The sequence below is a fragment of the Podarcis gaigeae genome (genome assembly GCF_964106915.1).
Source record: "Podarcis gaigeae genome assembly, chromosome: Z".
NCBI lineage: Eukaryota > Metazoa > Chordata > Lepidosauria > Squamata > Lacertidae > Podarcis > Podarcis gaigeae.
The window spans coordinates 50411533-50433972 of NC_139691.1; the positions used below are offsets into that span (position 1 = coordinate 50411533).

Here is a 22440-nt window from a genome sequence, read left to right on the forward strand (position 1 = left end):
ACTGGGTCCTGGGCCATGAAGGTCTGGGGGCTCCTACCTTCCCCCACCACTACCTCATTCTGAGCTCTGTCAGGGTGAAGGCGGTCCAGTCTGATTGCAAGGCGCCGGCCCATTAGTAGTTCAGTGGGGCTCCAGCCAGTCATTGTGCTGGGGGTGCTGTGCTGTGCTAGAAGGAATGTGGCATGGCGGTACTCCCAATCCCCTTGCGTCATGCGGCGAAGGGTGTCCTTGGTGGTCCGCACCATGCGTTCTGCTTGGCCATTGGTGGCAGCGTGGAATGGCGCCGAACGGATGTGGCGGATGGCGTTCTGCGCTGTGAAGCTTTGGAATTCTCCTGACGTAAATGCAGTCCCGTTGTCTGAGACGAGAGTGTCAGGGAGCCTGTGGGTTGCAAACAGCCTACGTAGTACCCGGATGGTTGCGGATGTGGAAGTGGATGGTACCAGTGTGACCGCCAGCCAATGTTTTCCCCTGAAAGGGGCCAGCGAAGTCCACATGCAGGTGTGACCATGGTGCTCGGGCGGACTCCCAGGACTGGACTGGGGCCCTTGGAGGATCTGGGCTGGATTCTTGGCAGGCCTGGCAGTGTTTGACCCAGGCCTCTATCTCTCCGTCGATCCCCGGCCACCACACATAACTCCTGGCAAGGGCCTTCATTCTCACTACCCCTGGGTGTGTCTCGTGTAGGGCTTTGAGGACCCTTTTGCGGAGGGGCTGGCACCCCTTGTTGGCCGACAGTTCATGTTTGCGGGTTGTGTAGCCGGCGAATTCTGGCCCGGGGCTGCTGCAGGGCCATCCCCTCCACACCCAGTCCAGGACCCGGGAGATGACCCTATCTTTCTTGGAATGGTGCGCAACTTCTTGTGCCTGAATGGGGCGGTCAGGAAGCAGCTCCAGGTTCATAACCTCTTGCGCGGGCGCTGGGTCGGGGCCTGTTTCTGGTAGTAGTATCAATGCACGTACTTTTGTAAACCAATAATTTTAAAATAAAAATAAAACTAAGCAAATAAAAACAAATGATGGCCTTGCATTCGTAAGCATCTTGAGACAAGCAACTAACTGAATGTTCCTAGTGTTGGGTTGTTTCGTTTGTATCACAGCTACAAACAGCAGCAGACAGAAACCTACACAAGGCCTCGCTCATGGCCCCACAGAAGAATATGCCAAGGTTGGATTATATCACTGTTTTTTCATGCTGCGTGAAGGGAAAAGGGTGCAAGGGGAAGCAGCCTGAATACTCCATGGCAGTGCCTCAGATAAAGAAAGAAGAAAATGAGAACATCACCCCTCAGATAAATTGTGGTCTAAATGGTCTAAATGGAGAAGGTGGCACCAGGGGGGAGATTAACAGAATTCCTATTTGAGAAACAAGGTGCTTAACACAATGAACTTCAACAGGGACAAATGTCAGGTTCTGAAGTTGTACATGTGAAAAGGATCTAGGGGTTTTGGTGGACCACAGGCTTAGCACGAGTCAACAGTGTGAAACAGCATCAAAAAAAGTGAATGGTTTTCTAGGCTGCATCAAGAGAAGTCTAGTGTCCAGATCAAGGGAAGTTGCAGGTTCACTCTCTTCTGCCTTAGTCAGACCCCACGCAGAGTCCTGGGCTCAATCTGGGCACCACAATTTAAGAAGAATATTGACAAACTTGAACATGTGCACAGAAGAGTGACCAAACTAAGGGGAGCACCCAAGCCAACAGAAGCAAATAATAAGAAATGATATTTCAACCAAATATTAGGAATAAATTTCTGATGGCAAAAACTGTTTGAAAGTGGAACAGACTCCTTCAGGAGGTAGTGGACTCTCAGTGGAGGTTCTCAGCAGAGAGTGGGTGGCCATCAGTCAGAGATTATGGAGCTGAGCCATTGTTTAGGTGGTTTTGTTGGGAGGGAGTTGTTCCTTTTGTTGATGTTATTTTTTGTAGCTTTATTTTGGATGTTATGATTTATGTATGTGGAAAGTATTTGATTGGTTACTTTTTGATGTTTTGATGATTGTTTATGAGCATGATTTTAATTTTGTAAAGGCGGCATGCAAATAAAATGATTGAACAATTGACTGACTGATTGATTGATTGATTGATTGATTGCTGCATTGAAGGGGCTTGGACTAGCTGACCCTTGGTGTCCCTTCTCCATAGTTCGCATTCCTCCGATGGCTGCATGCAGTTGTTCCACCTGTTGGGCTTTGGGATCTACATCTTGGACTTTTCTAGAGGTTGTGGAAAGCTTGGTCTGCAGAGAGTCTCCCACGCTACTCATTTGGAAGTGGAGTTTAACTGCCATAGTCCTCATCATGTACAGAGCACATTTCAGAGCAGAAAGCACTCTGTATCCGCACATTTGGTCTCACACACCCCTGGCAGGATGAAGGACACAATTTAGACAAGAGACGGGGGGGTGACCCAAGTAGGCAATGTTGACCCGTGTTCCCTCTCCCCAGCCCCAGCCCAGTTCCCTGCATGCTGTTTGAGGTGTAAAACTACAGTTCCCATGACTCTTTGGGGGGGAAGTCATGCACTGTGATCGGGCTTTAAATGTAGGGGCGGGGGCGGCGGGGGAGGGAACCAGAGCAATAAAAAAACCTTACTCAGACCCCTTCATGATATGGAGCAATAATACATAACTAGGCACTGCGCTATTTACAACAGAAACTTTTCACTGAGTTGGAAGGGTCGCCGAGGACCCCTGCAATTCAGGAACAGTTATATGTGGAATATCCCACAATCCGAAGCATTGCAGTCAGAAAGCCCCTCTCCTGGGAAGATGGATCCTTAAGTGCCCGCAGAAGCCGGGAGTGTGCCGAAAGTTTTCCGCAGGTGTTTGAAATGTGATCCCCGAAGCTGCCTGTTGAATGCCTATTGGTGGAGCCATCCTCAGATTGGGCCAATGACACGATAGGCTTTGCTTCTGCGGCTCAAAGGAGCGCCGATCAGGTCTGTCCCGCTGCTGAGCGCTAAGATTGAAGCAGGTCCTGCGGACGGTGATTCGGAGCGCAGAAAAAGGTGAGCGGTGGGCTGCGGGACCCTCCTCGGCTCTCGCGGGCTGACTCCCGTTCAAATCCTGCCCCGGGGCGTTCTAGAGGTGCATTTGGAGAGGGCAGGAAAGGGACCCCGCTGCTCTTCTGCTCCTAACGGGAAGCCTCCGAGGGGTTCAACACGTAGCTCGTCCCGGGCGGAGCATGTTGGGGGTTTTCCCGCACCCCGAACCCCGGTTTTGCAGCCCCCCGGGAGCCCTTGCAAAGACGCCGTGTCATCTACGGGTTTGTTCCGAGGTGTACTCGCGTGTGCGCGCGGAGCAACTGTGGTGCTCCATCCTTTGCCATTGCAAAGGTTTTTGCGTGTCAGAGCTGGAAAGGATACGCGTGCATGGGAACAAAACGCTGGAGTCGGGCTTGCAGGGCGGCTTGACAGAAGACTTCTGCTGTAGCCGCGAGTCCTTGGGTGGCCATACCTGGGAGGAAAGGGTTAACTGTCCGCACCTCGGCTGTCACCCCCCCGAAACTGCCCCTTGAAAACGCTGCTCTCAAGCCTCATTGCAGCAGGGAAGGGGGTTGCGGGGGGCGGGTTGAGACTAGTGGAGAAATAACTCTTTCCCTCCCCCAAATGCTCCCTCCCTCAATTGGGTTTAGAAGAAGCCTTCCCAGCCCAGCACTCATGGCGCCGTTTCGGGCTTGCTCTCCCAATCTTTGGGAACTGGGGGGATGGTGGAAGTTGTTCTGCAAAGCCTCTGGAGCGGGCGGCACGTTGGCCAAAAGTCTGGCTCTTGCGGACCAGTTCAGTTGGCTCCCTGGCAACGGTGCAGAAGTCGAGGCCATGGTGACATGCGAAGACCTTGAAAAAAGAGAGCGCATGAGCCTGTTTTGCTTATGGTAAACTCAGGCTGGTCCAGGCAGGATAAAAGTGAAGGACTATATTCATCACAGAATTGCAGGGCCGGGAGGGACCCCAAGCCTCATCTAGTCCAGCCCCCTATTGATGGGACGTGTCCGTTGAAGTCGTGCAAGTCCTTCTGGAGCCAGATGCAGAGAATGGCAGTAGAGAAATGTTCAAGTAAAATGCATTAAATACAATTGGGGGAAGCCACCACACTCTATGACACTGCTCAAGAGTTATTTTGCTTTGGTAATTATGAGTGAACACAGTTAAAAACTACTCTTCAAACATTCAGAAAATTAAAATCAAGAATAAGCTAAAAACATTTCAGGATTGCGTAAACAAACATGCTTTTTCTAATGTTTTGTTTTGATCTTTTTCAAATCTTCAGCACATAATAGAAGAAAGAATAAGAAAACAAGACCAGATATACAATTATACAAAATAATGGCTGAAAACCGGTAAGTTAAGATCACTTTAAAAAAAATAATTGCTGAGGTTTTTTAATATTATTGTTCTTTTACTTTCTTTGTTACAGGGTTCAAAGTAAAAAAAAAAAAATCCTTCCAGTAGCACCTTAAAGACCAACTAAGTTAGTTCTTGGTATGAGCTTGCGTGTGCATGCACACTTCTTCAGATACACAGGGTTCAAAGGTGTAATTGCCAGCCTGAAAATAAGTAATTATGAAACTATGCCAAAAACTGAGGGGACTCCTATGTTATGTACCCCATTACCTGAACCTCATTAACTTTCTCTGTTTTAAATTACAGTTGTAAATTTTATAGTGATAGTTTTAAACTGCTTTGAAGTTTTTCTACAAACAAGTTGTATACATTTTATGAAATAAATAAATAAGCAGAAAGAAATAGTTATATCAAAAAGCATAGAAATTGCCATGTTTCCTTTGACCTCTTGCAACTTTCAGTTTGCATCATAATTCTTCTAACAGCACTGTTTGCCAAAGTATAGTGTACCATTGATCCAGATTTCAGTAGTTCAAAGTTTTCCAAGATGGCAGTGTGCCTTCAGTTAACAGATGTTATATAAGTCCTTACTTCCTAAACTCATCCTTTCTTGTGTAAACACATCAGACAGAGCCAAATAAGGGCAGAGAGGGCTACTTTGCACTGTGATCAGTGAAATACCTTTCCAAAAAGTTGCTACCTTGGGGCAGTCCCCCCACCACATATTTTTGGGCATATACCTGCACAGCACCTGCAACATAGAGGAGAGCAAGTTGGTTTTGTAAAGGACCATGGCCTGGAGGTCAAGCACCAACCATGGCTAACTTGAGAGGATGTTTCCTTGTCAAAGCCAATGAAGATTTGTATGGTCTCTTTGACCATAGATTCTGCCAGCTTTCATCGTCTATTTGTCTATCCCAGTGAGCCCCTCCATTACAGAGATTTGTTGAGTGAAGTGAATAAAATATTAATGCTTTATAAAATACAGAAATCAGTCCTTTTAGTAGAATGGTTTCTCATATAATTACTTTTTCAACGTTTTCCAACCGCTTTTTTAATATTCAAAAGGAAAGATTTTAACCAGCACACTAGATCCATGAGAATTTCCAAGGTGGAATTGTATGTCTTTTATAGAAAATGGTTCACCCTCTGTGGCTTAACCCTTAACATGATCTAGTGGACACAACTTCCACTCAGAGATATTAACATGTCTTGAATTATTTGTTCTGAAGCAGGAGGTGATATTGAAGAGGAAAAACTGATAACAGCCTGGTGATAAATATTTAGTCTACTTAGCTGATAAACATTCAAGATAAAGAACAGAACTTGTTTTTCCAAAAAGCTCATGCTCTTAAGAGAACATTATTCCCCTTATTCTTCTTGTCCTTCTGCTGGCAGATTATTATTTTTTCTGTTGTGGGATAAATCAGTCTTATGCAACTAACCAACTTAACTTTTAATTCATGCATGAAGGGGTTAAAACCATAGCTTAATCTGTCCTATTAGGCTTAGTTGGTCACCACCATCCCACTTAGGAGGAAGGGGGTTACCAAACTCTTTGTTCTATATTTTTTTCTTTTCTTTTCTTCTTCTTTTTTCTTTTTTTGCTTCCACCCTGAGAATCTGACCAGTAGGATGTCTAAGCTGGATGCAAACTAAATTTCTGTTTCTATATGAATAATTTAGAAATATTTACCACTTTTTATAACCTACGGTAAGTCAAACTGCCTGCTTTTTCTTTCTGTTGTATGGTGGAAGCAAAAACAAAAAGAACAAAGATTTTTATATGTTTTATTTTATGCTGTTCTACTGTAATTGAGAGAATTAGTATGTGTGCCCTCTACTTTTGCAGTTGCCTTATTGCCTATTCCTGCATTGTAGGGTGTTGGACTAGATGACCCCTGGGGCTCCCCTCCATCTCTACAATTCCATTCTCTTCTATCAGTGTTTAATTTCTTTTGAATCATTGTTTTATCTATGTTTTAGTGATGGCTGCTTTCCCTCTGTGGTGCCTTATCGCGATTACTTTTATTCCACAGTAAAGAGGAGGAAGAGAGGGCAATAGCAGAAACTGGCCCGGAGCCTTCAGAGGGGGGGGAAGCTGCCCACAGTGCTGACCCTCCTGTTGTTGGGGCACAAGTCAAGGGGCATTCATCTCCACAACAAGCCATGACAGACTCTGCAGAGTCAGAAGATATGGAAGAATCATGTGACGATGAAGCAACGATAAAAGAAGCAGAAAGGATCTTGGGACTATTGAAAGTCTTTTATAGAGAAGGCGGTGAGAGTCCCATAAACTTCTTTAAGTTTGTGACTGATCCAAATTCTTTTGCTCAAACCCTGGATAACATGTATCATGTTTTATACTTGGTAAGACATGGGCTTGCAAGAATAAAGGCAGATGAGGATGAGATTCCTGTTTTGGAACCTTTAGATCCAGGACAAGGCACTTATGTTCCGCCACAAGCCTCAGGCCTCATTCCATTGAGTATTGCATGCTGGGAGCAGATTGTGGAACTTTTTGAAATTTCACAGCCCATGATTCCACCTGCCCCAGAGGCATAGGCAGGATATGAGCCCATCTGAATGCATCCTTAAGATTTGTAAGTTTAAAAAAATGCTATGTAGTATATTTCTTTCATAATATTTCATGAATGTGAAATAAATGATGTTATGAAACCCTGCTTTTAAGTCTATAAACTAAATAGAAGTAAATGTCACCATTACTGTAATTCACAGTCTTCTTCTTTCTTCTTCTTCTTTGGCGATTACTCGTAGCCGAGTAAGATTGTCTTCCATAAACATGGTTTTAACTATGAGTCCATAAGTGACTGTGGAGGACAATTCTGTAGATTCACAGTGTCCTTCCACAGTGGGGACATTGGTTTCTGGGCGGGAGTTGATCACGGTGTGGATTTGCCAAGCGTGCCTTCCTCTTAGCACGTTTCTCCCTTGCGTCCTGAGTTCGAGTGTCTTCAAAGCCCATGACACCTTTGGTCAAGGCTGTTCTCCAACTGGAGCACTCGCAGGCAAGTGTTTCCCAGTTGTCATACTACATTTTTTTAGATTTGCTTTGAGACAGTCTTTAAACCTCTTTGTGGACCACCAACATTACGCTTTCCATTTTAAAGTTCAGAATAGAGTAGTTGCTTTGGAAGACAATAGCAAAACATGACCAGTCCAATGAAGTTGATGTTGAAGAATCATTGCTTCCACACTGGTGATCTTTGCTTCTTCCAGTACATTGGCATTAGTTCGTCTGTTTTCCCAAGTGATGTGTAAAATTTTTTGGAGACACCATTGATGGAATCTTTTGAGGAGTTGGAGATGGCGTTGATAAGTGGTCCATGTTTCACAAGCACATAGTAAGGTTGGCAGTACAATAGCTTTGTAAACAAGCATTTTGGTTCTTAACCCGAGGTACTATTTCTGGGTTAGTGGAGTCTGTAACCTGAAGTGTATGTAACCTGAAGTGTATGTAACCCGAGCTACCACTGTACACAACTCTCCCAGATTTGGAGATACAGTGGTACCTCGGGTTACAGACGCTTCAGGTTACAGACTCTGCTAACCCAGAAATAGTACCTCGGGTTAAGAACTTTGCTTCAGGATGAGAACAGAAATCATGCTCTGGCGGCACGGCACCAGCAGGAGGCCCCATTAGCTAAAGTGGTGCTTCAGGATAAGATCAGTTTCAGGTTAAGAACGGACCTCCAGAACGAATTAAGTACTTAACCAGAGGTACCACTGTACTGCAAGCTCATCTCTAACTTGTTTTTGCGGAATTTGTGAGAGGACCTCAGCAGCAAAAGGGGAGTTGCTGTTAAGGAGATGCTGGTAATGTTCTTTCCAGCACAGTGCAATAGCTTCTTTATCTTTTAGAAGTGCGGTACTGTCTATTAAACGTAGGGGGCATATGCCATGGTTTATTGGCCCATAGACGGTCTAACAAACAGTGTTAGAAACTGAGCTATGAAAGCTAGAAGCTAAATGGCACCATAAGCTTAGGTTATGGGCACAACAATGGAATGTCTAGGTGTGCTTTTTAAATAACAAGAATACAAAGCTGAAAATGAATGAACTGCAGCTAAAGTATTATGTTCATTTTTCACATGCTTTATTCTTTCCCCTGCCCACCCCCCTAACATTTTTAAGAGGGTCATTTCTCTATTCTTCAGAAAGTAACTGGGAGTGGGGAGGCAGAAAAAGGTCCTCCTTTCCTTCCACTCCGCAGTTTTAATCTGAAATCTGAGGCTCAATAGTATGCCCAAAGCTCAGAAACTGCTCACATTAATAAAATTCCCTGTTGCAAAATGCGCTAGAACAGTGGGAGTTTCGAACACTGTTCACAAATGGTATATGAACTCCAGAAAACTTTCTTCTGTAGACCACACACAATAAACTACAATGAGGTAAAATGAATTCAGTTGGGAATCTGCAGTTTACAGCATTTGATTCAATCTTCTGTTTTCTTCTTCTGCATGAAGAAGTGTTAATAATAATAATAATTTTATTTATACCCCACCCATCTGGCTGGGTTTTCCTAGCCACTCAGGGCGGCTTACAGCATATATCGAAACATAATGAAACATCAAACATAAAAAACTTCCCCAAACAGGCCTGCCTTTAGATGTCTTCTAAAACTTATGTAGTTCTTTATCTCCTTGACATCTGAAGGGAGGGTGGTCCATAGGACAGGCGCCACTACCAAGGAGGACATCTGCCTGGTTCCCTGTAACCTTTCTTCTCGCAGAGAGGGACCTACCAGAAGGCCCTCAGCACTGGACCTCAGTGTCCGTTCTTGACAATGGGGATGGAGATGCTCCTTCGGGTCTACTGGGCCGAGGCCATTGAGGGCTTTCAAGGTCAGCACCAACACTTTGAATTGTGCTTGGAAACGTATTAGGAGCCAATGCAGATCTCTCAGGACTGGTATTATGTGGTCCCGGAAGCCACTCCCAGGCCCCAGTCTGGCTGCGGCATTCTGGTTTAATTGCAGTTTCTGTGTCCCCTTCAAAGGTAGCCCCACGTAGAGCGCATTGCAGTAGTCCAGGCGAGAGATAACTAGAGCATGCACACTCCGGTAAGACAGTCTGCGGGCAGATAGGGTATCAGCCTGCATACCAAATGGAGCTGGTAGACAGTTGCCCTCGACACAGAATTAACCTGTTCCTCCATGAACAGCTGTGAGTCCAAAATGACTCCCAGCCTGCGCACCTGGTCCTTCAGGGGCACAGTTACCCCATTCAGGACCAGGGAGTCCTCCACACCTGCCCGGCCCCTGTCCCCCCAAAACAGTACTTCTGTCTTGTCAGGATTCAACCTTAATCTGTTAGCAGCCACCCATCCTCCAACCGCTTCCAGGCACTTATACAGGACCTTCACTGTTTCAGATTTGAAGAAGAGGTAGAGCTGGGTATCATCCGCATACTGATGAACGCCCAACCCAACCCCCCTGATAATCTCTCCCAGCAGCTTCATGTAAACGTTAAAAAGCATGGGGGGAGGACGGAACCCTGAGGCACCCCACAAGTGAGCACACTCATCCCCCAACACCACTTTCTGGACACAGCCCAGGAGAAAGGAGCGGAACCACAGGGTCCCCAGGGGTGTTTTGGTGTAGAGAAAATATGAGCAGAATTTTATAGAATGAAGCCTAGCCTGGAGAAAGTGGGCAGAGTGAAGCTGTTATTCTCTCACAATGCTAGAACTCAGGGACATCTGATGAAGCAAATGTTGGGAGATTCAGGATGGACAAAAGACAGTCCTTCTACAGACAGCACATAGTTAACTATGGCATTTGCTCCCACAACAGCAAAGACGTCCATCAGCTTCAATGTCCCTGAAAGATAATTAGATAAATTATTGGTGGATGAGACTACTGGTTGCTACCCACGATGGCTTTATTCTCCCTCCTCCATCAGAGGCTCTTTACCTATGGATTCTCCTTACTGGTGGGGAGAGTGATGGTGCGCTCAAGTCCTCCTTGTGAGCCTCCCCCTCTGTGGACCACTGTGAAAACAGATGCTGGAGAAAGGAGAGTCAGGTTTGATCCAGCAGGATTCTTCTTGTGCTCTTATATGAGAGCAATTATCACAGCCATGTGACTGGTATATCAGTTAATAGAGTTCTCTCTCGAAATGTCTTCCTTGCTATGAGATGCATGTCACTGTGACATCAATTTCCAGCGGAACATTCTCCACATACCTAGTCACTGCTCTTCTGGAATGTTCTGAAAGCCAGGCCGCAGTTTGAAAACCCAGGGACAAGGCAGGGCATGACCTGACCCTTCCACGACCTGACTGTATTGGATCCTACACACACTTGCCTGGGAGTAAGGCCCATGGAACACATTAGGGCTTATTCTCAAGTGCACATATGTATACATTGTGCTGTAACTCATAATTCAATATGCTAACCACCACATCATACTGGCTTAGAAAGTCAAGGTATCTTAACAGTAAATGCAAAATTACAAAATACATAGAACACAATCTTACGAGGGCTTACTAATCTTGCCACTATGTCATTTTATACACCCCATATACAATTTAAAATTCCCCAATATGGTGAGACAATACTTCATTGGTAAGATTTACAGGAAAAAACAGTTTAAGGGAGCCCTATGCCACTTTTTTAAAAAAATAAGCTTTTTCATAATACAATAAGTTAAAAGAAACTAATTTAAATAAAAGCAAGAACAGAGAGAAAAAGAGAAAACACCAAAGGAAAACAAAAATAGAAGACAAGAAAAATAAAAGTTCTGATTTTCTGTTTGTCACTTACATGAAATAAATTATTCAGAATATTCACTCTGGCTTGACATCCAGCTGATCTAGTTTCCCAGTCTTCCAACCCAAATGTATCAGATTAATTCATTTTCCTTTTCACAAGTCCAAAGGGGTTATTTAATTTTTGTTATTAATAAATGTCAGCAATTGTTTTTCTCCATTCAAACATATCAGCTTCATCACCAATAATGTCAACAAATAATTCCTCTATATTAAACCATAATTAGGCTTTTCATATTTTCCTCGCAAATCTCTCTGCTGTGATCATATATTAAAATAATAATCCATATTTCTTTTCTGATTATGTATTCATCAATTCACAACCAGTTATATATTTTCCATTCTCATTTCCTGCTGTATTTGCCATGGTTTCTTCACCTTGATTTTGGAAAAAAAAATCCTTCAATTTATGCTTCTTTTATTATATTTCCAAGAAAAGCTCGAGGTTTGATAGCTTTTTCCTGGAAAATCACTCCAAGCTGTACAGAGAGTCCTTACTCAGTTATCTCTGCTAGTTCATCATGTCTCTTCCGCTCTCGCTCCATGGCTTCATTGCACTCCTCCAACATCTCAGCTTCACTATTTAACTCTTTCATTCTTATAAAAATCTGTATGAAAGACTTTTCTGTTTCACCTTCCTGTTCTGGCAATCCTTTATCTATATTCTTCTCCGAAGTCTCTTTATCCTCTTTGATTCCACTTTCCATTTCATCCTCTGACCCTCTTTCATTAACCATTTCATCAATCCTAGCTTTAATGACCTTTTCTGCTCATCAAACATTTGTTGAAGGATGCCGACAGTCGGTGGAATGTCCAGTGATATATTTGCCATACTGAATGTTTTTGGTCTTACTAATATTTCAGTCTTTTTACATTTCCCATCTCCACCTTAAGATCTTCACAGTGTTTTCTCTAATGAAAACACCTTCCTTTCCCATGGAATAAATATGAAGTGGCAAAATTACTTTTGATTTCAAGAAAAAAAGAATTTTCATCAAGAAAAAAGAAAATTAAAAATTCTTAGCACTCATAACTTCCTGTAATTATTTAAAAATTTATTGTCTAAAACAATTAGAGCGTGCTTTCTGTTCTGCCTTCAGCCTTTAATGATGGACTCTTCTTAAAGCCAGAAAGTAGCTCACACACCAGATGTAAATATCCACTGGCTGAGAGAGAAACCTTTCTCAGTCATAAATTATAACCATCTCAGAGATAATTAAAGAAAGGGAGGCTTTTGCACACCTTATGCCCATCAGAGTTTTAACATATCTTTTGGAAAGATGTTGATTCCTCCGCTCATAAGTCAATCACCCCCTCTAGTTTCCCCGGAGCTGACAGCTTCTCTGTCTCCTGATGTAGAAAATGTATTTTTCAGAGCATTAGAGGTTAATTGCCTTTCACTCTTATCTCTAGAGCATTAGTGTGCATTGGCAGCACCCGGAGCAAGGCAAAGATTGTTCCCCCTAATCTCCTTGCAGGAATTGCATGGGAGACAAGAGGGGGGCTGTGCTGCACCCCTTCAGCAGCTGCTCCTCATGGAGGTTGCCTGTTGGTTACCATGTTTGCCCTCTCAGCTTGGTGTGCTCCTGGCAGCGTCCCAGAAGCACCTGAGCTGCAGCTGCAGCAGGCCTAGTAGGAGGGCAGCAGGGAGCAAGCCAAGGCACCAAGCGCAGCCCTTTCCCAGCTGCCACTCCTTGGCTGCACTGTGCAAGGACAGGTGAAGGAAAGTCCTGTTGTGGGGCACGCACATCGCCCAAGGACACACAACGGAAAGGAGGCCCCAGGGAAGGACTGGCATGGACCAGAAAAAGTCTGGCCTCCAGCCAGTGGGAATTCCACCTAGGAGTTGCTGTCCCTTCACTGACTGTGAGAAGAACACAGCAGACACACAGCCTTGGCACCCCCTCAGAATTCTGCACTGAGGGCCACAGTATCCCTTGCCCCTCACGCTATACCATTGCTCTAGAGTTAATTTGATAGCCAAAATTCATGCCTGGCTATCATCTATCACTGTAATTATCTCTGTTGACAACCTGCCAACAAAGGATGTTCAGTTGATAGAGCTCCTCCCCATGAAGTCCTATTCCACTTTTACAGCTTCCACCCAATCTCTGTTGCCCCTTGAAATATTTGTCCTGCCGGCTGCTCTCTTTCAGATCTGTGATCCTATAAATGCTGCTATAATCATACAAACATACACAGCTGCCTTCTCCAAGGCAAATAAACTGGTCCACGTAGTTCAGTATCAGCGGCTTCCCAAGGCCCAAGGCAGACACTTTGCTACTCAACACCCTTTTCACTGAAGATGCCCAGAAGTAAGTCTTCTGCCTGTAAGACATGTACGCTCCCTACCAATGAGCTATGATCATGCCACGGTCTTCCAAAGCCAAAGCTTCTTATTCCTCCCACCAAATGACTATACAGTGGTACCTTGGGTTAAGTACTTAATTCATTCCAAAGGTCCGTTCTTAACCTGAAACCGTTCTTAACCTGAGGCACCACTTTAGCTAACGGGGCCTCCTGCTGCTGCCAATGCATGATTTCTGTTCTCATCCTGATGCAAGGTTCTGACTTAACCCGAGGTACTACTTCCGGGTTAGTGGAGTCTGTACCCAAAGTGTTTGTAACCCGAGGTACCACTGTACTGGCTCCCCGGTGCCTTCTGCATCTGGCATAGACTGCATCTGGTGCTTTGAAGAGCTGCCTCTCGCTTCTGCTCTTATTTCCAAATGCACCTTTACCTGTGACATCCCACCCAGCTGCCAGGTGGTCTCCTGCAACCCCTCTCCTTATTTCTGTCCCTCCTTACGCATGGGACTGTCTCCACACAAGTCCTGGAGGGTTGATACCTTCTTTTAAGAACTCCTTAGTTCCCCTTTCTTCTCCCTGTATAAATGACTCAACAGCGATGCCAAATAGCAGGGACTTTGGGGTCTGTCTTCATCCCACTTCCTGAGTTTAGTTACTGCCATTTGGCTAAGGCCATACTGCTTGCTTCTTGTCTGAGCAACAGCAGTCTTTTTGCTTCCATTGCAGGCTGCACCTCCTCTCGAGAATTCGGAATAAGCAGATCTGTGCCTGCTGCGCTGAGAGAAAGGCCTGGCTGGAAAATGCATGCATCATGCTTGCATTTGACTTCCAAGAGAAAAATCCTGACATAGGCAAGCTGTGCCTCTTCCTTTCTGTGCTGCTGCAGTAGCTCCAGAGACTTAGGCTTTTAGCACCTTTCCCACTCTACAGAGGTAGCAGACCTGTTAGGACAGTTCACCCTCAGAGGCTGATGGATCCAATGGGTTTCCAGGCGGTTCTGGGAGATTTCTGAGGCTGAAGCCCTGGCCAACCTCTAGTACTGGCATACGAAGGGGGGGGCGGGGGAATGCGCTGCACCGGGTACCATTTGGGGAAAGGGTGCCATCACAGCTGTGCCCCTGGAACCAGTGGCGTAGCGTGGGGGGTGCAGGGGGGGCCGGCCACACCGGGCGCAACATCTGGGGGTTAGGGGGCGCAAATCCACGGGTTAGGGGGCGCAAATTACTTGCCTTGCCCCGGGTGCTGACAACCCACGCTACGCCACTGCCTGGAACGCGCACCAGCCACGCCCCTACCTGTTCTCCGCTCCGGGGGCTGCAGCATGTTGAAACTGCAATTCCCATTAGCCTTGACCACTGATCCCGCTCGCTAGGGATCATGGGAGCTGTAGGCCAAAAACATCTGGGGGGCTGAGGTTGAGGAAGCCTGATCTAGAACATGTGAATGGCTCAAGCCATTGACATGATTGCTCCTGCTTGGACAGCCTGCCTGGCTCCCGGGTATACTGCAGAGCTTAGGGCAAGGAAATGAGCTGGGAGATAGCTTCAATTATGAGCGTAGCCAGGATTTTTTTGGGAGGGGCCAGCAGTGGTATAGCTAGCCGCTCGGGTGCCTGGTGCGGGGGAGTGTCTTGCAGTTGGGGGTGGGGTGATCTGCCTGTGAGGTCGGGACAAGCCTCGCCAAAGCTTGGAGCCTCTCCGCCGCCCCCCCCCCAGCTGTAGGGCGGCTGAGGGAGAGGCAGATGCAAGCCCCACGCTGCTGTTTCAGGCAGTGCAGAACCTGCAGGCGCCTAAGCCACCATGTCACTCCTAAAGTTTCGTGAGCCCTTTTAAAAAACAAAAATAAAAACTCATTTTGTCACACACACCCCAGTGAATACACCAAGGGCGGGGCGCGCCCCCTTCCTCCGCCACAGGGGGGCAGAGCCTCAATTAGCTATTTTTATTGATGGGGGGGGGGAGCTGGCGCTCCCTACCCACCCAAAGGTTTCACGCAAGTGGAGAAAAACTCCAGTTGAATGCAGTTGAGCACCGATGCAGGCTTATCATCAAGAAGGCCTACTTTGCTGCCTCCACTGCATCCCAGTTGGGCCACCCAGAAGAGCTTCTCCAGATGGTGCAGAACCTTTTAGCCTGGCCCAAAGAAGGTGGTGGGGCCCACAGTACCGCACTGTGACTTGTCTGCAAAGCTCTTTGACGATAAAATTGCTTGCACCCACTGAGACCTTGACTGCTGTTACAGCAGATGAATCTCAAGGTGTCTAGCCCTGCTGTGTTGGATGAGTTATGGTTCATAAGGCTCAAGGATGTGGACAAGGTGCTTGGATCAGTCAGGGTGAATACTTGTTGTTTTTTGTATTTTGGTTAAAAGATAAAATGCTACATATAATAAAATGAAGAATTCCATTGATAGCAAGATCAAGGTTTGGGACAAGTACTCTTTTGTGATAAAACCCTAGCAAAGATTTAAAATCATCAAATATGCAAAATAAGTGTGGAATTATAAGTTGTTACAAGGAACACAAAGAGACACAAAATCCAAAGAAACAAACTTATTTTTTATACACCCATGATTCTTTTTTCCTTTCACAGTGCAGGGAACAATCAAAGATTTAGTCATCATAAACCAAAAAAGGTGCAATTATGCTTCAGAATATAATTACAAGAACACCACAACTATAGCAGTTAATAGTACCATGAAATTCCAACAGACAATTCCAATAGTAAGTAGAATATACCAGAACTTGACATACAGTGTCATCTGATGCAGAAAAATGTGTCCATTCTGTTCAGAGAAAAGACAGCTCCAAAGGAAGGGGTTTCTTAATCCTTTTATCAAGGATTATGCTCCTGTGTCACCAGACATGGCCTATCAGGGTCCATACCTGGACCTGGGAGGTAATAAGTTCCCACAGCTGTATTCGAGGTCATTAAGGATGGGGGAAGAGTGCAAAGACCCCCTGGAGATATTAAGCACAAATAATGTTCTACGTTAATATCAAATAAATTAGTCAATACAAAATATTAGGAGTTATTTCTGGCAAATCATGGGTGAACCTTGGGCAATTTCAGTATATGTCTTTAATCAGTTCTGTTAAAAGGTTCTCTTTATTATTCACATGCAATAAAATCTGGGACCAAAACAATCACCCTGACGAAAACAGAATATTCATCTAATAAGCATCAGAAATCTGGAACTTGCAGCAGCCTGTTGACATAAACATGCCAAGCAGCTAAATGTATGAAACAAAGATGGGGAGCTTACTACTACATAAGGAGAGAGATTGTTTTTTTAAAATGGTATTTCATTTTAGCAGAGATGCTCAGTCTGGGCAAAGGGAAATCGAGGGCAGGGGATCCTGGCCAGCACAGCAACCCACAAAATTTATGTGGATGACTATAAATCCTTAATTCATAACTAAGATACAGAAGCAATGCTGGCAGCTGATCCTCTCACCCATAAATTATGTACATTCAATTGCCACCATTTTGGAAAGTGAGACTGAAAGAGCCCCATATGTCTCCTCTGGAGCATGGCAGGGATAATATCTGTGCCTGCTGTTCATGCCCCACTTTGAGCATGAATACATCACTTGTGCCAGGGAACCTATATTCTTCCCAAGTGCCCACTTCAACAATGACAACTTGCAACTTTGATCCCACCTTACAGGGTTATGGGAACTTTCCATGACTGCTATTGACAACAAAGAGGGAACATTTTTCTACCCTTTTCTGCAAAAGGGAGGAAGACTTTGGCTATTGAATGCACTTCATCCTTCTATTCCCAGCGAGACAGTAAAGAATGACGGGACGCTATATTGGAAAGAGGGTGCATGGGCCCTAACCTCCAAAGCAAGAAACAGAACAGTGAATTGGGTAAGATCAAAAGAATAAAACTTGCTACTCCAGAAATGTTAGAAAGAAGTATGCAAGCTTTAATACCACGAGAGATAAAATGTATTCAAATAAAATAAAGGGATTAATAAATAATATATCCAATTGATGCTTGATCAACCAACTCTTGTGACAAACAATTGTGCCAAGACCAAAATGTGTTCCAAGCATGTGGGACTTCCTCAGTGATCCAAAACATTTCTCCATATGATTTGTCACAGTAAATCTAGTCTGTCTGGATGATCTGCATTTGATCTTATGCATCATTTGTTGCTTCTCATATCTGGATCTATCATTTTATTTATTATTTATTATTGTATTTAAACATCTATATTAATCAACAACAACAACAACAATTGTATTGTCTACACCCTGCCTATCTGGCTGGGTTTACTTATTGAATACGGTTTATTTATCGTGGCACTGATAAACATTTTAGTGTTTCACTTTACTGGATTCAGCTGCATCAAGATCTCACTGAATCTGCTACTGGTAGCCCCTCTCCGGCTCTCCTGTATTGAGAGGGGACTGGCACAGACACAGCATTGCAACGCTGTGACATGGGCTACTTTCTGCAATGGGAAGACAGAAAAGGGAGGCGGCCGATGCGAGCCTAAGAATTATTTCCCTCTGGTATTACCTACAAAAAAAGTTCATCAGAACAAGGTCCAAGGGGGCACCAAGGGGCACAGGCACTCTCCCTGTTCAGGTGAGGAGTGCAGTGACACCCTGTGGACTAGAAGCGGATTTGTCAAAGGAAGTTTGTTTCACAACATTCCACAGTATCAGATGGGGATATTTTTGTCAATATGATTACTGGTTATATCAGTTTACAAAATATTTAATAAGAGGGGGATAAAGAGGTCATTGACTCTTGTTTGGAAAAGCCTTAAACAAAGGAAATCATTAATGTGCAGGTGATGTAAAAATCTCAACTCATGAACATTTTCCCTATTACTGTTTTAACATCAAACTTTTAAGATACAGACATCATATAAAAACACACACACATACTTCATGGAATTCCTGCATAGCGGGGGGGGGGGGGGATGTATCAGTACTCAACAACGAATTCCTATGATAACAATGGAAACCAGCATTTATTAACTTTTTAGGTGCAGTGGAGGTCCTACTTCTCTTGTGCAAGCTGGAGGAGAAGAAGAAAAACATGAATCGGGGTTGTTCTTGACAAATTTCCCTTCGTTTCAATAGGGCTTGCATGAACAACCTCTATGGCTGGCTGCAGCCAGAATGTTCAATCTTAAAAGAAAGGACATAAATAACAAGGAACTGCATGGAAGCATACTTAAGGCATGACATTCAGACCTGAGAAAATAAAAAAAAAGTTTGAAAAGAAAGAGAGAGAAGTTATCTTGGTTTCTTGTCTGTATTGTAAGAACTCCACCTCCTGCTACTTTTGCACTTAAGTGCTTCCTGCTTAGCATTGGAAAAGATGGGAACCATCACCCACTGATGAAAGTCAAAGGCCCCCAATTCTTATAAATACAAGAAGTCCGGCTGGCACCCCTAAGAAGCCAAGCTCTCTTGCAGGTGTGAAGATGTGCTACACTCTCCCTCCTGGAGGAGATAGTCCAGGCTGCTTCTCCCTCTCCTGCTGCAGCTGCCTTTCTTCCATAAACCTTGTGCTATGGGGCACGTCCACCACATAGGGGTCTGACTCCCCACACCTTTCCCAACATCCTGCTGCAACTGAGTTAGGGAATCTACTGCCTTTAGAGGGTAGCTTTGCTTCTCTCCAGCTTCTCGCTCTCTCTTTTCTTTGTACTGTTGTTAAATGGAATGATGTTCAAACAAATCAAAACTGGATTCTCTTCTTTTTTCAGGGTCATCACAATTTTGTGTTAGCAGAGCAAAGTGTTAAGTTTGTACAGCCCTATAGTGCTTTGAAAAAAGGGACAGAAATAAGAACTGTACATTGAAAGGTTTTATATGGCAACTGTTTTCTCTGAAGAAAACATGGCATTCAGAAATCCTGGCTTCCCAAAAACACCCACTGCACCAAGTAAAAAAAATAAATCAAAAGGATTAATAAAAAATATCATGGCAGGATGAGGCTGAATACACCAAGTGCAATATCAGCGAGTTGTTCAGTGCTCTTCCTTAGGCAAAACAAAACAAAACAAAAACATGTAAATAATCTATGGCAGCTCACAAATATATTACTCATTTAACATGAAAGAGACACAAGAACAAAAACCAAAGGTTGTAGTTTTTTTATAGTCACATAAGCATGCAAAGAAGTGACCAAACCAAAGTGCAACTATACAGGATGGATGGACAGACAACTCCCTTTCGGTACTACCTAAACTGCCACTTTTGAAAACCCACACCTAAGAGTCTTAAACCTCTGCATGTCCTGTTCACACAGCTGAACTCCATGATATGGTGTGGAACTGGTCTTCTTGGCAGCTATGCAGCAAGAAGAAAATTTTGACATAGCTGAAAGGCACAGCCACTCAATTGCAAGTTTAGAAAGGGAGCCAGCAATGGCTTCGTATGGCTGTTAATTGATCTAGAAACACTACTTAATTCTCTATGTGAAAAACCAAACTTTGCCCACTTTGACTGCTTCATAACTCAGAACCTGCCCCTGGCCCTATGGAATAAGGCATGAGAGAAATTTAAACACAAAAAGAAAACAAACACCCACCTTCAATCCAAGCACAAATCTTAAAGAACTTGTTTTATGAATCATCTCGAGCCTTATTATGAAAAGCACATGTTGCAACTGGAAGACAGATGCAAGCGGCTCCTGTCAACAAGCCACTGACCATTTGCTCCTTGACTGTTTCATCCAAGCACTCTATTACGATCACAGCTTCTTATCGGCTGGTGGCAGGTTTAGCATGCAGGCCATCATAATATCAAGGTCTGTTCTAACAAATCCTATAGCAATGCTACAGAGAGGAAATTTCACGTCTCCAGACCTGCCTGCCATCCACTAAAGGAAGACAGCCAAAACCACCTGCTCACCACCTGAGATGGACGTGGCAAAAGGCAAGATGCCACCACCACTACCTCCTTCCTACTCTCAGGTAAGTGATGGGAAATTGCAAAAGAAAAGCAGACTATTTGACACAAGTTGGGAGGGAAGATCTTGGCAGCAGTCCCCCCCTTTCCCCTTCATAAAGGATATTTGTTCCACTGCTACACAGTATAGTCCATGAGTTTAACTTATGGAAATTAAGAGTCGCTCTTCACAAGTTGTCTCATATGGGTAGTTATATTCTCCTAACACCATATAAATAAGTAATATTTATACAGCTTAGACATTCTGAGACATGCAGTAGTTTTTTTGTTGTAGGTAGTACATTTTTCTTCATGATCGTATGTGGGGGGGTTTTACTGATCACCTTGTTACCAGCAGATCTCATGCCGGCCCATGTCTGGCATTGTCTACTACATTTGAGGGTGGCTCTGAATCATCCATGGGGAGAACGAGGCGTGTGCCCCTTATCACAAGTTCGTGGTCCCCAAACCCAAGCTCCTGGTCCAGGGTGTCCTCGGAACCGTTTCCCGCCGCCCTTCGAGATGCGCCAGATGTCAAAGAATCTGTGTTCACAGTGGAATCCCCGTAGGTCAAACTGATGTCTCCGTCATTCAAAATAAGGTCTGAATCATCGTCTTTCAGCTGCTCTTGATTCTGAGTAAAAGAAAAGAGCTATTTTACCAAGCACCTAATATGCTGAATTAATATCTATTCCTGCTGCCCAAGATGTCTGACTGGCATAATAAAATTGGAAAGTTTTTATTTTATGACTGCAATTTTCTACAAGATACCCATGTCCCAAGCAAGATATGAAGGTTTCACAACCTAGGCATGTTCCACGAGATTCAGATCCAGGACAATTGGGTCCTAACCCCACCGGAGTAGTCATCATTTCTCCCCTGCCTCACTTATACCTGTAAAATGGGGCTAAATACCTGCTCCACAAGAATATTGCTTAAAAATTAAGTCCATCTGCATTCATAAAACACCACAGAATTTATCTTCTTTGACTCCCATAGTATTTAACCATTTTAAACAAACAGGTCTCCCAAAGGCCATTACCAAAATCAATCTGCCAGGTTCAGAAGTATCAGATGCTTAGGAATGCCAATAAAGGGTGGTCTATTGGGAACATGATGAAGGTATGGATGGACTTTGACTGACCAAGCAACATTTACTGTATTTTTCCATGTATAACACCCCCATGTATAAGACACCCCCTATTTGGGGGGACAAAAAATTAAGAAACTGGGGGGGATTGCCCAGAGTTGTTGAACTTTTTTTGGGGGGGGCGGTCCAGATTTTTTTGGGAATGACAAAAATCACTCACCCGCCAGACCGACAGTGCTGCTCACACACATCAATAAAGCAAACTATCCTCTGTCCCCTTGCTGTCCAAAGCAGTAAATTGCCTGCCCAACTGCTGCAGCGACAGAAAATCAACACCAGCCCTTCCCACAGCCACCAATAGCAATCTCCGACTCGCTGCAGCAACCAATCCCATGTCCCCACAATGCACTACCCATGTATAATAATAATAATAATAATAATAATAATAATAATAATTTATTATTTATACCCCGCCCATCTGGCTGAGTTTCCCCAGCCACTCTGGGCGGCTCCCAATCAGTGTTAAAAACAGTACAGCATTACATATTAAAAACTTCCCTGAACAGGGCTGCCTTAAGATGTCTTCTGAACGTCAGGTAATTCTTTATCTCTTTGACATCTGATGGGAGGGCGTTCCACAGGGCGGCCGCCACTACCGAGAAGGCCCTCTGTCTGGTTCCCTGTAGCCTCACTTCTCGCAATGAGGGAACCGCCAGAAGGCCCTCGGCGCTGGATCTCAGAGTCCGGGCTGAACGATGAGGGTGGAGACGCTCCTTCAGGTATACAGGACCGAGGCCGTTTAGGGCTTTAAAGGTCAGCACCAACACTTTGAATCGTGCTCGGAAACGTACTGGGAGCCAATGCAGATCTCTCAGAACCGGTGTTATGTGGTCCCGGCGGCTGCCCACAGTCACCAGTCACCAGTAAAGGTGGGGAGGGTTGTTTTACAAGCAAGGTTTCATGCATATCCCTTATCTCGGTGG

General features: G+C 44.6%; 2 protein-coding genes and 2 long non-coding RNA genes across 5 annotated transcripts in view; 2 read left to right on the forward strand and 2 right to left on the reverse strand.

The window, feature by feature from the left end:
• LOC310837007 (non-structural maintenance of chromosomes element 4 homolog A-like) overlaps positions 1–7066 on the forward strand; it is a 29791-nt gene extending 22725 nt beyond the window's left edge. Inside the window, exons 1-3 of one of the 2 annotated variants that reach the window (XR_014560325.1) lie at positions 958–3008; positions 4270–4339; positions 6383–7066. Coding sequence is in view for 1 of the 2 variants with exons in the window: in XM_083723128.1 (XP_083579254.1) it covers positions 4270–4339; positions 6383–6908 (596 nt within the window). In the remaining variant the exon portion in view is untranslated. Of the gene's footprint in view, positions 1–957; positions 3009–4269; positions 4340–6382 lie in introns of those variants that run through there. The other variant, XM_083723128.1, reaches the window with a different exon arrangement.
• A 2945-nt stretch (positions 7067–10011) lies between these two features.
• Positions 10012–10414, reverse strand: LOC310837091. Its single transcript, XR_014560426.1, has 2 exons — positions 10279–10414; positions 10012–10185 (listed from the first exon to the last, which is right to left on the reverse strand). It is a non-coding gene; the product is annotated as an uncharacterized lncRNA (long non-coding RNA).
• Positions 10415–10558: 144 nt separating this feature from the next.
• On the forward strand, positions 10559–14313 carry LOC310837047. Its single transcript, XR_014560372.1, has 3 exons — positions 10559–10792; positions 13291–13449; positions 14171–14313. It is a non-coding gene; the product is annotated as an uncharacterized lncRNA (long non-coding RNA).
• Positions 14314–15980: 1667 nt separating this feature from the next.
• Positions 15981–22440, reverse strand: part of SLC9A6 (solute carrier family 9 member A6) — a gene marked incomplete at its 5' end in the record, with an annotated part of 58881 nt that continues 52421 nt past the window's right edge. Inside the window, 1 exon segment of the mRNA XM_083722783.1 lies at positions 15981–21001. Coding sequence (XP_083578909.1) covers positions 20729–21001 — 273 coding nt within the window. The 3' untranslated portion in view covers positions 15981–20728.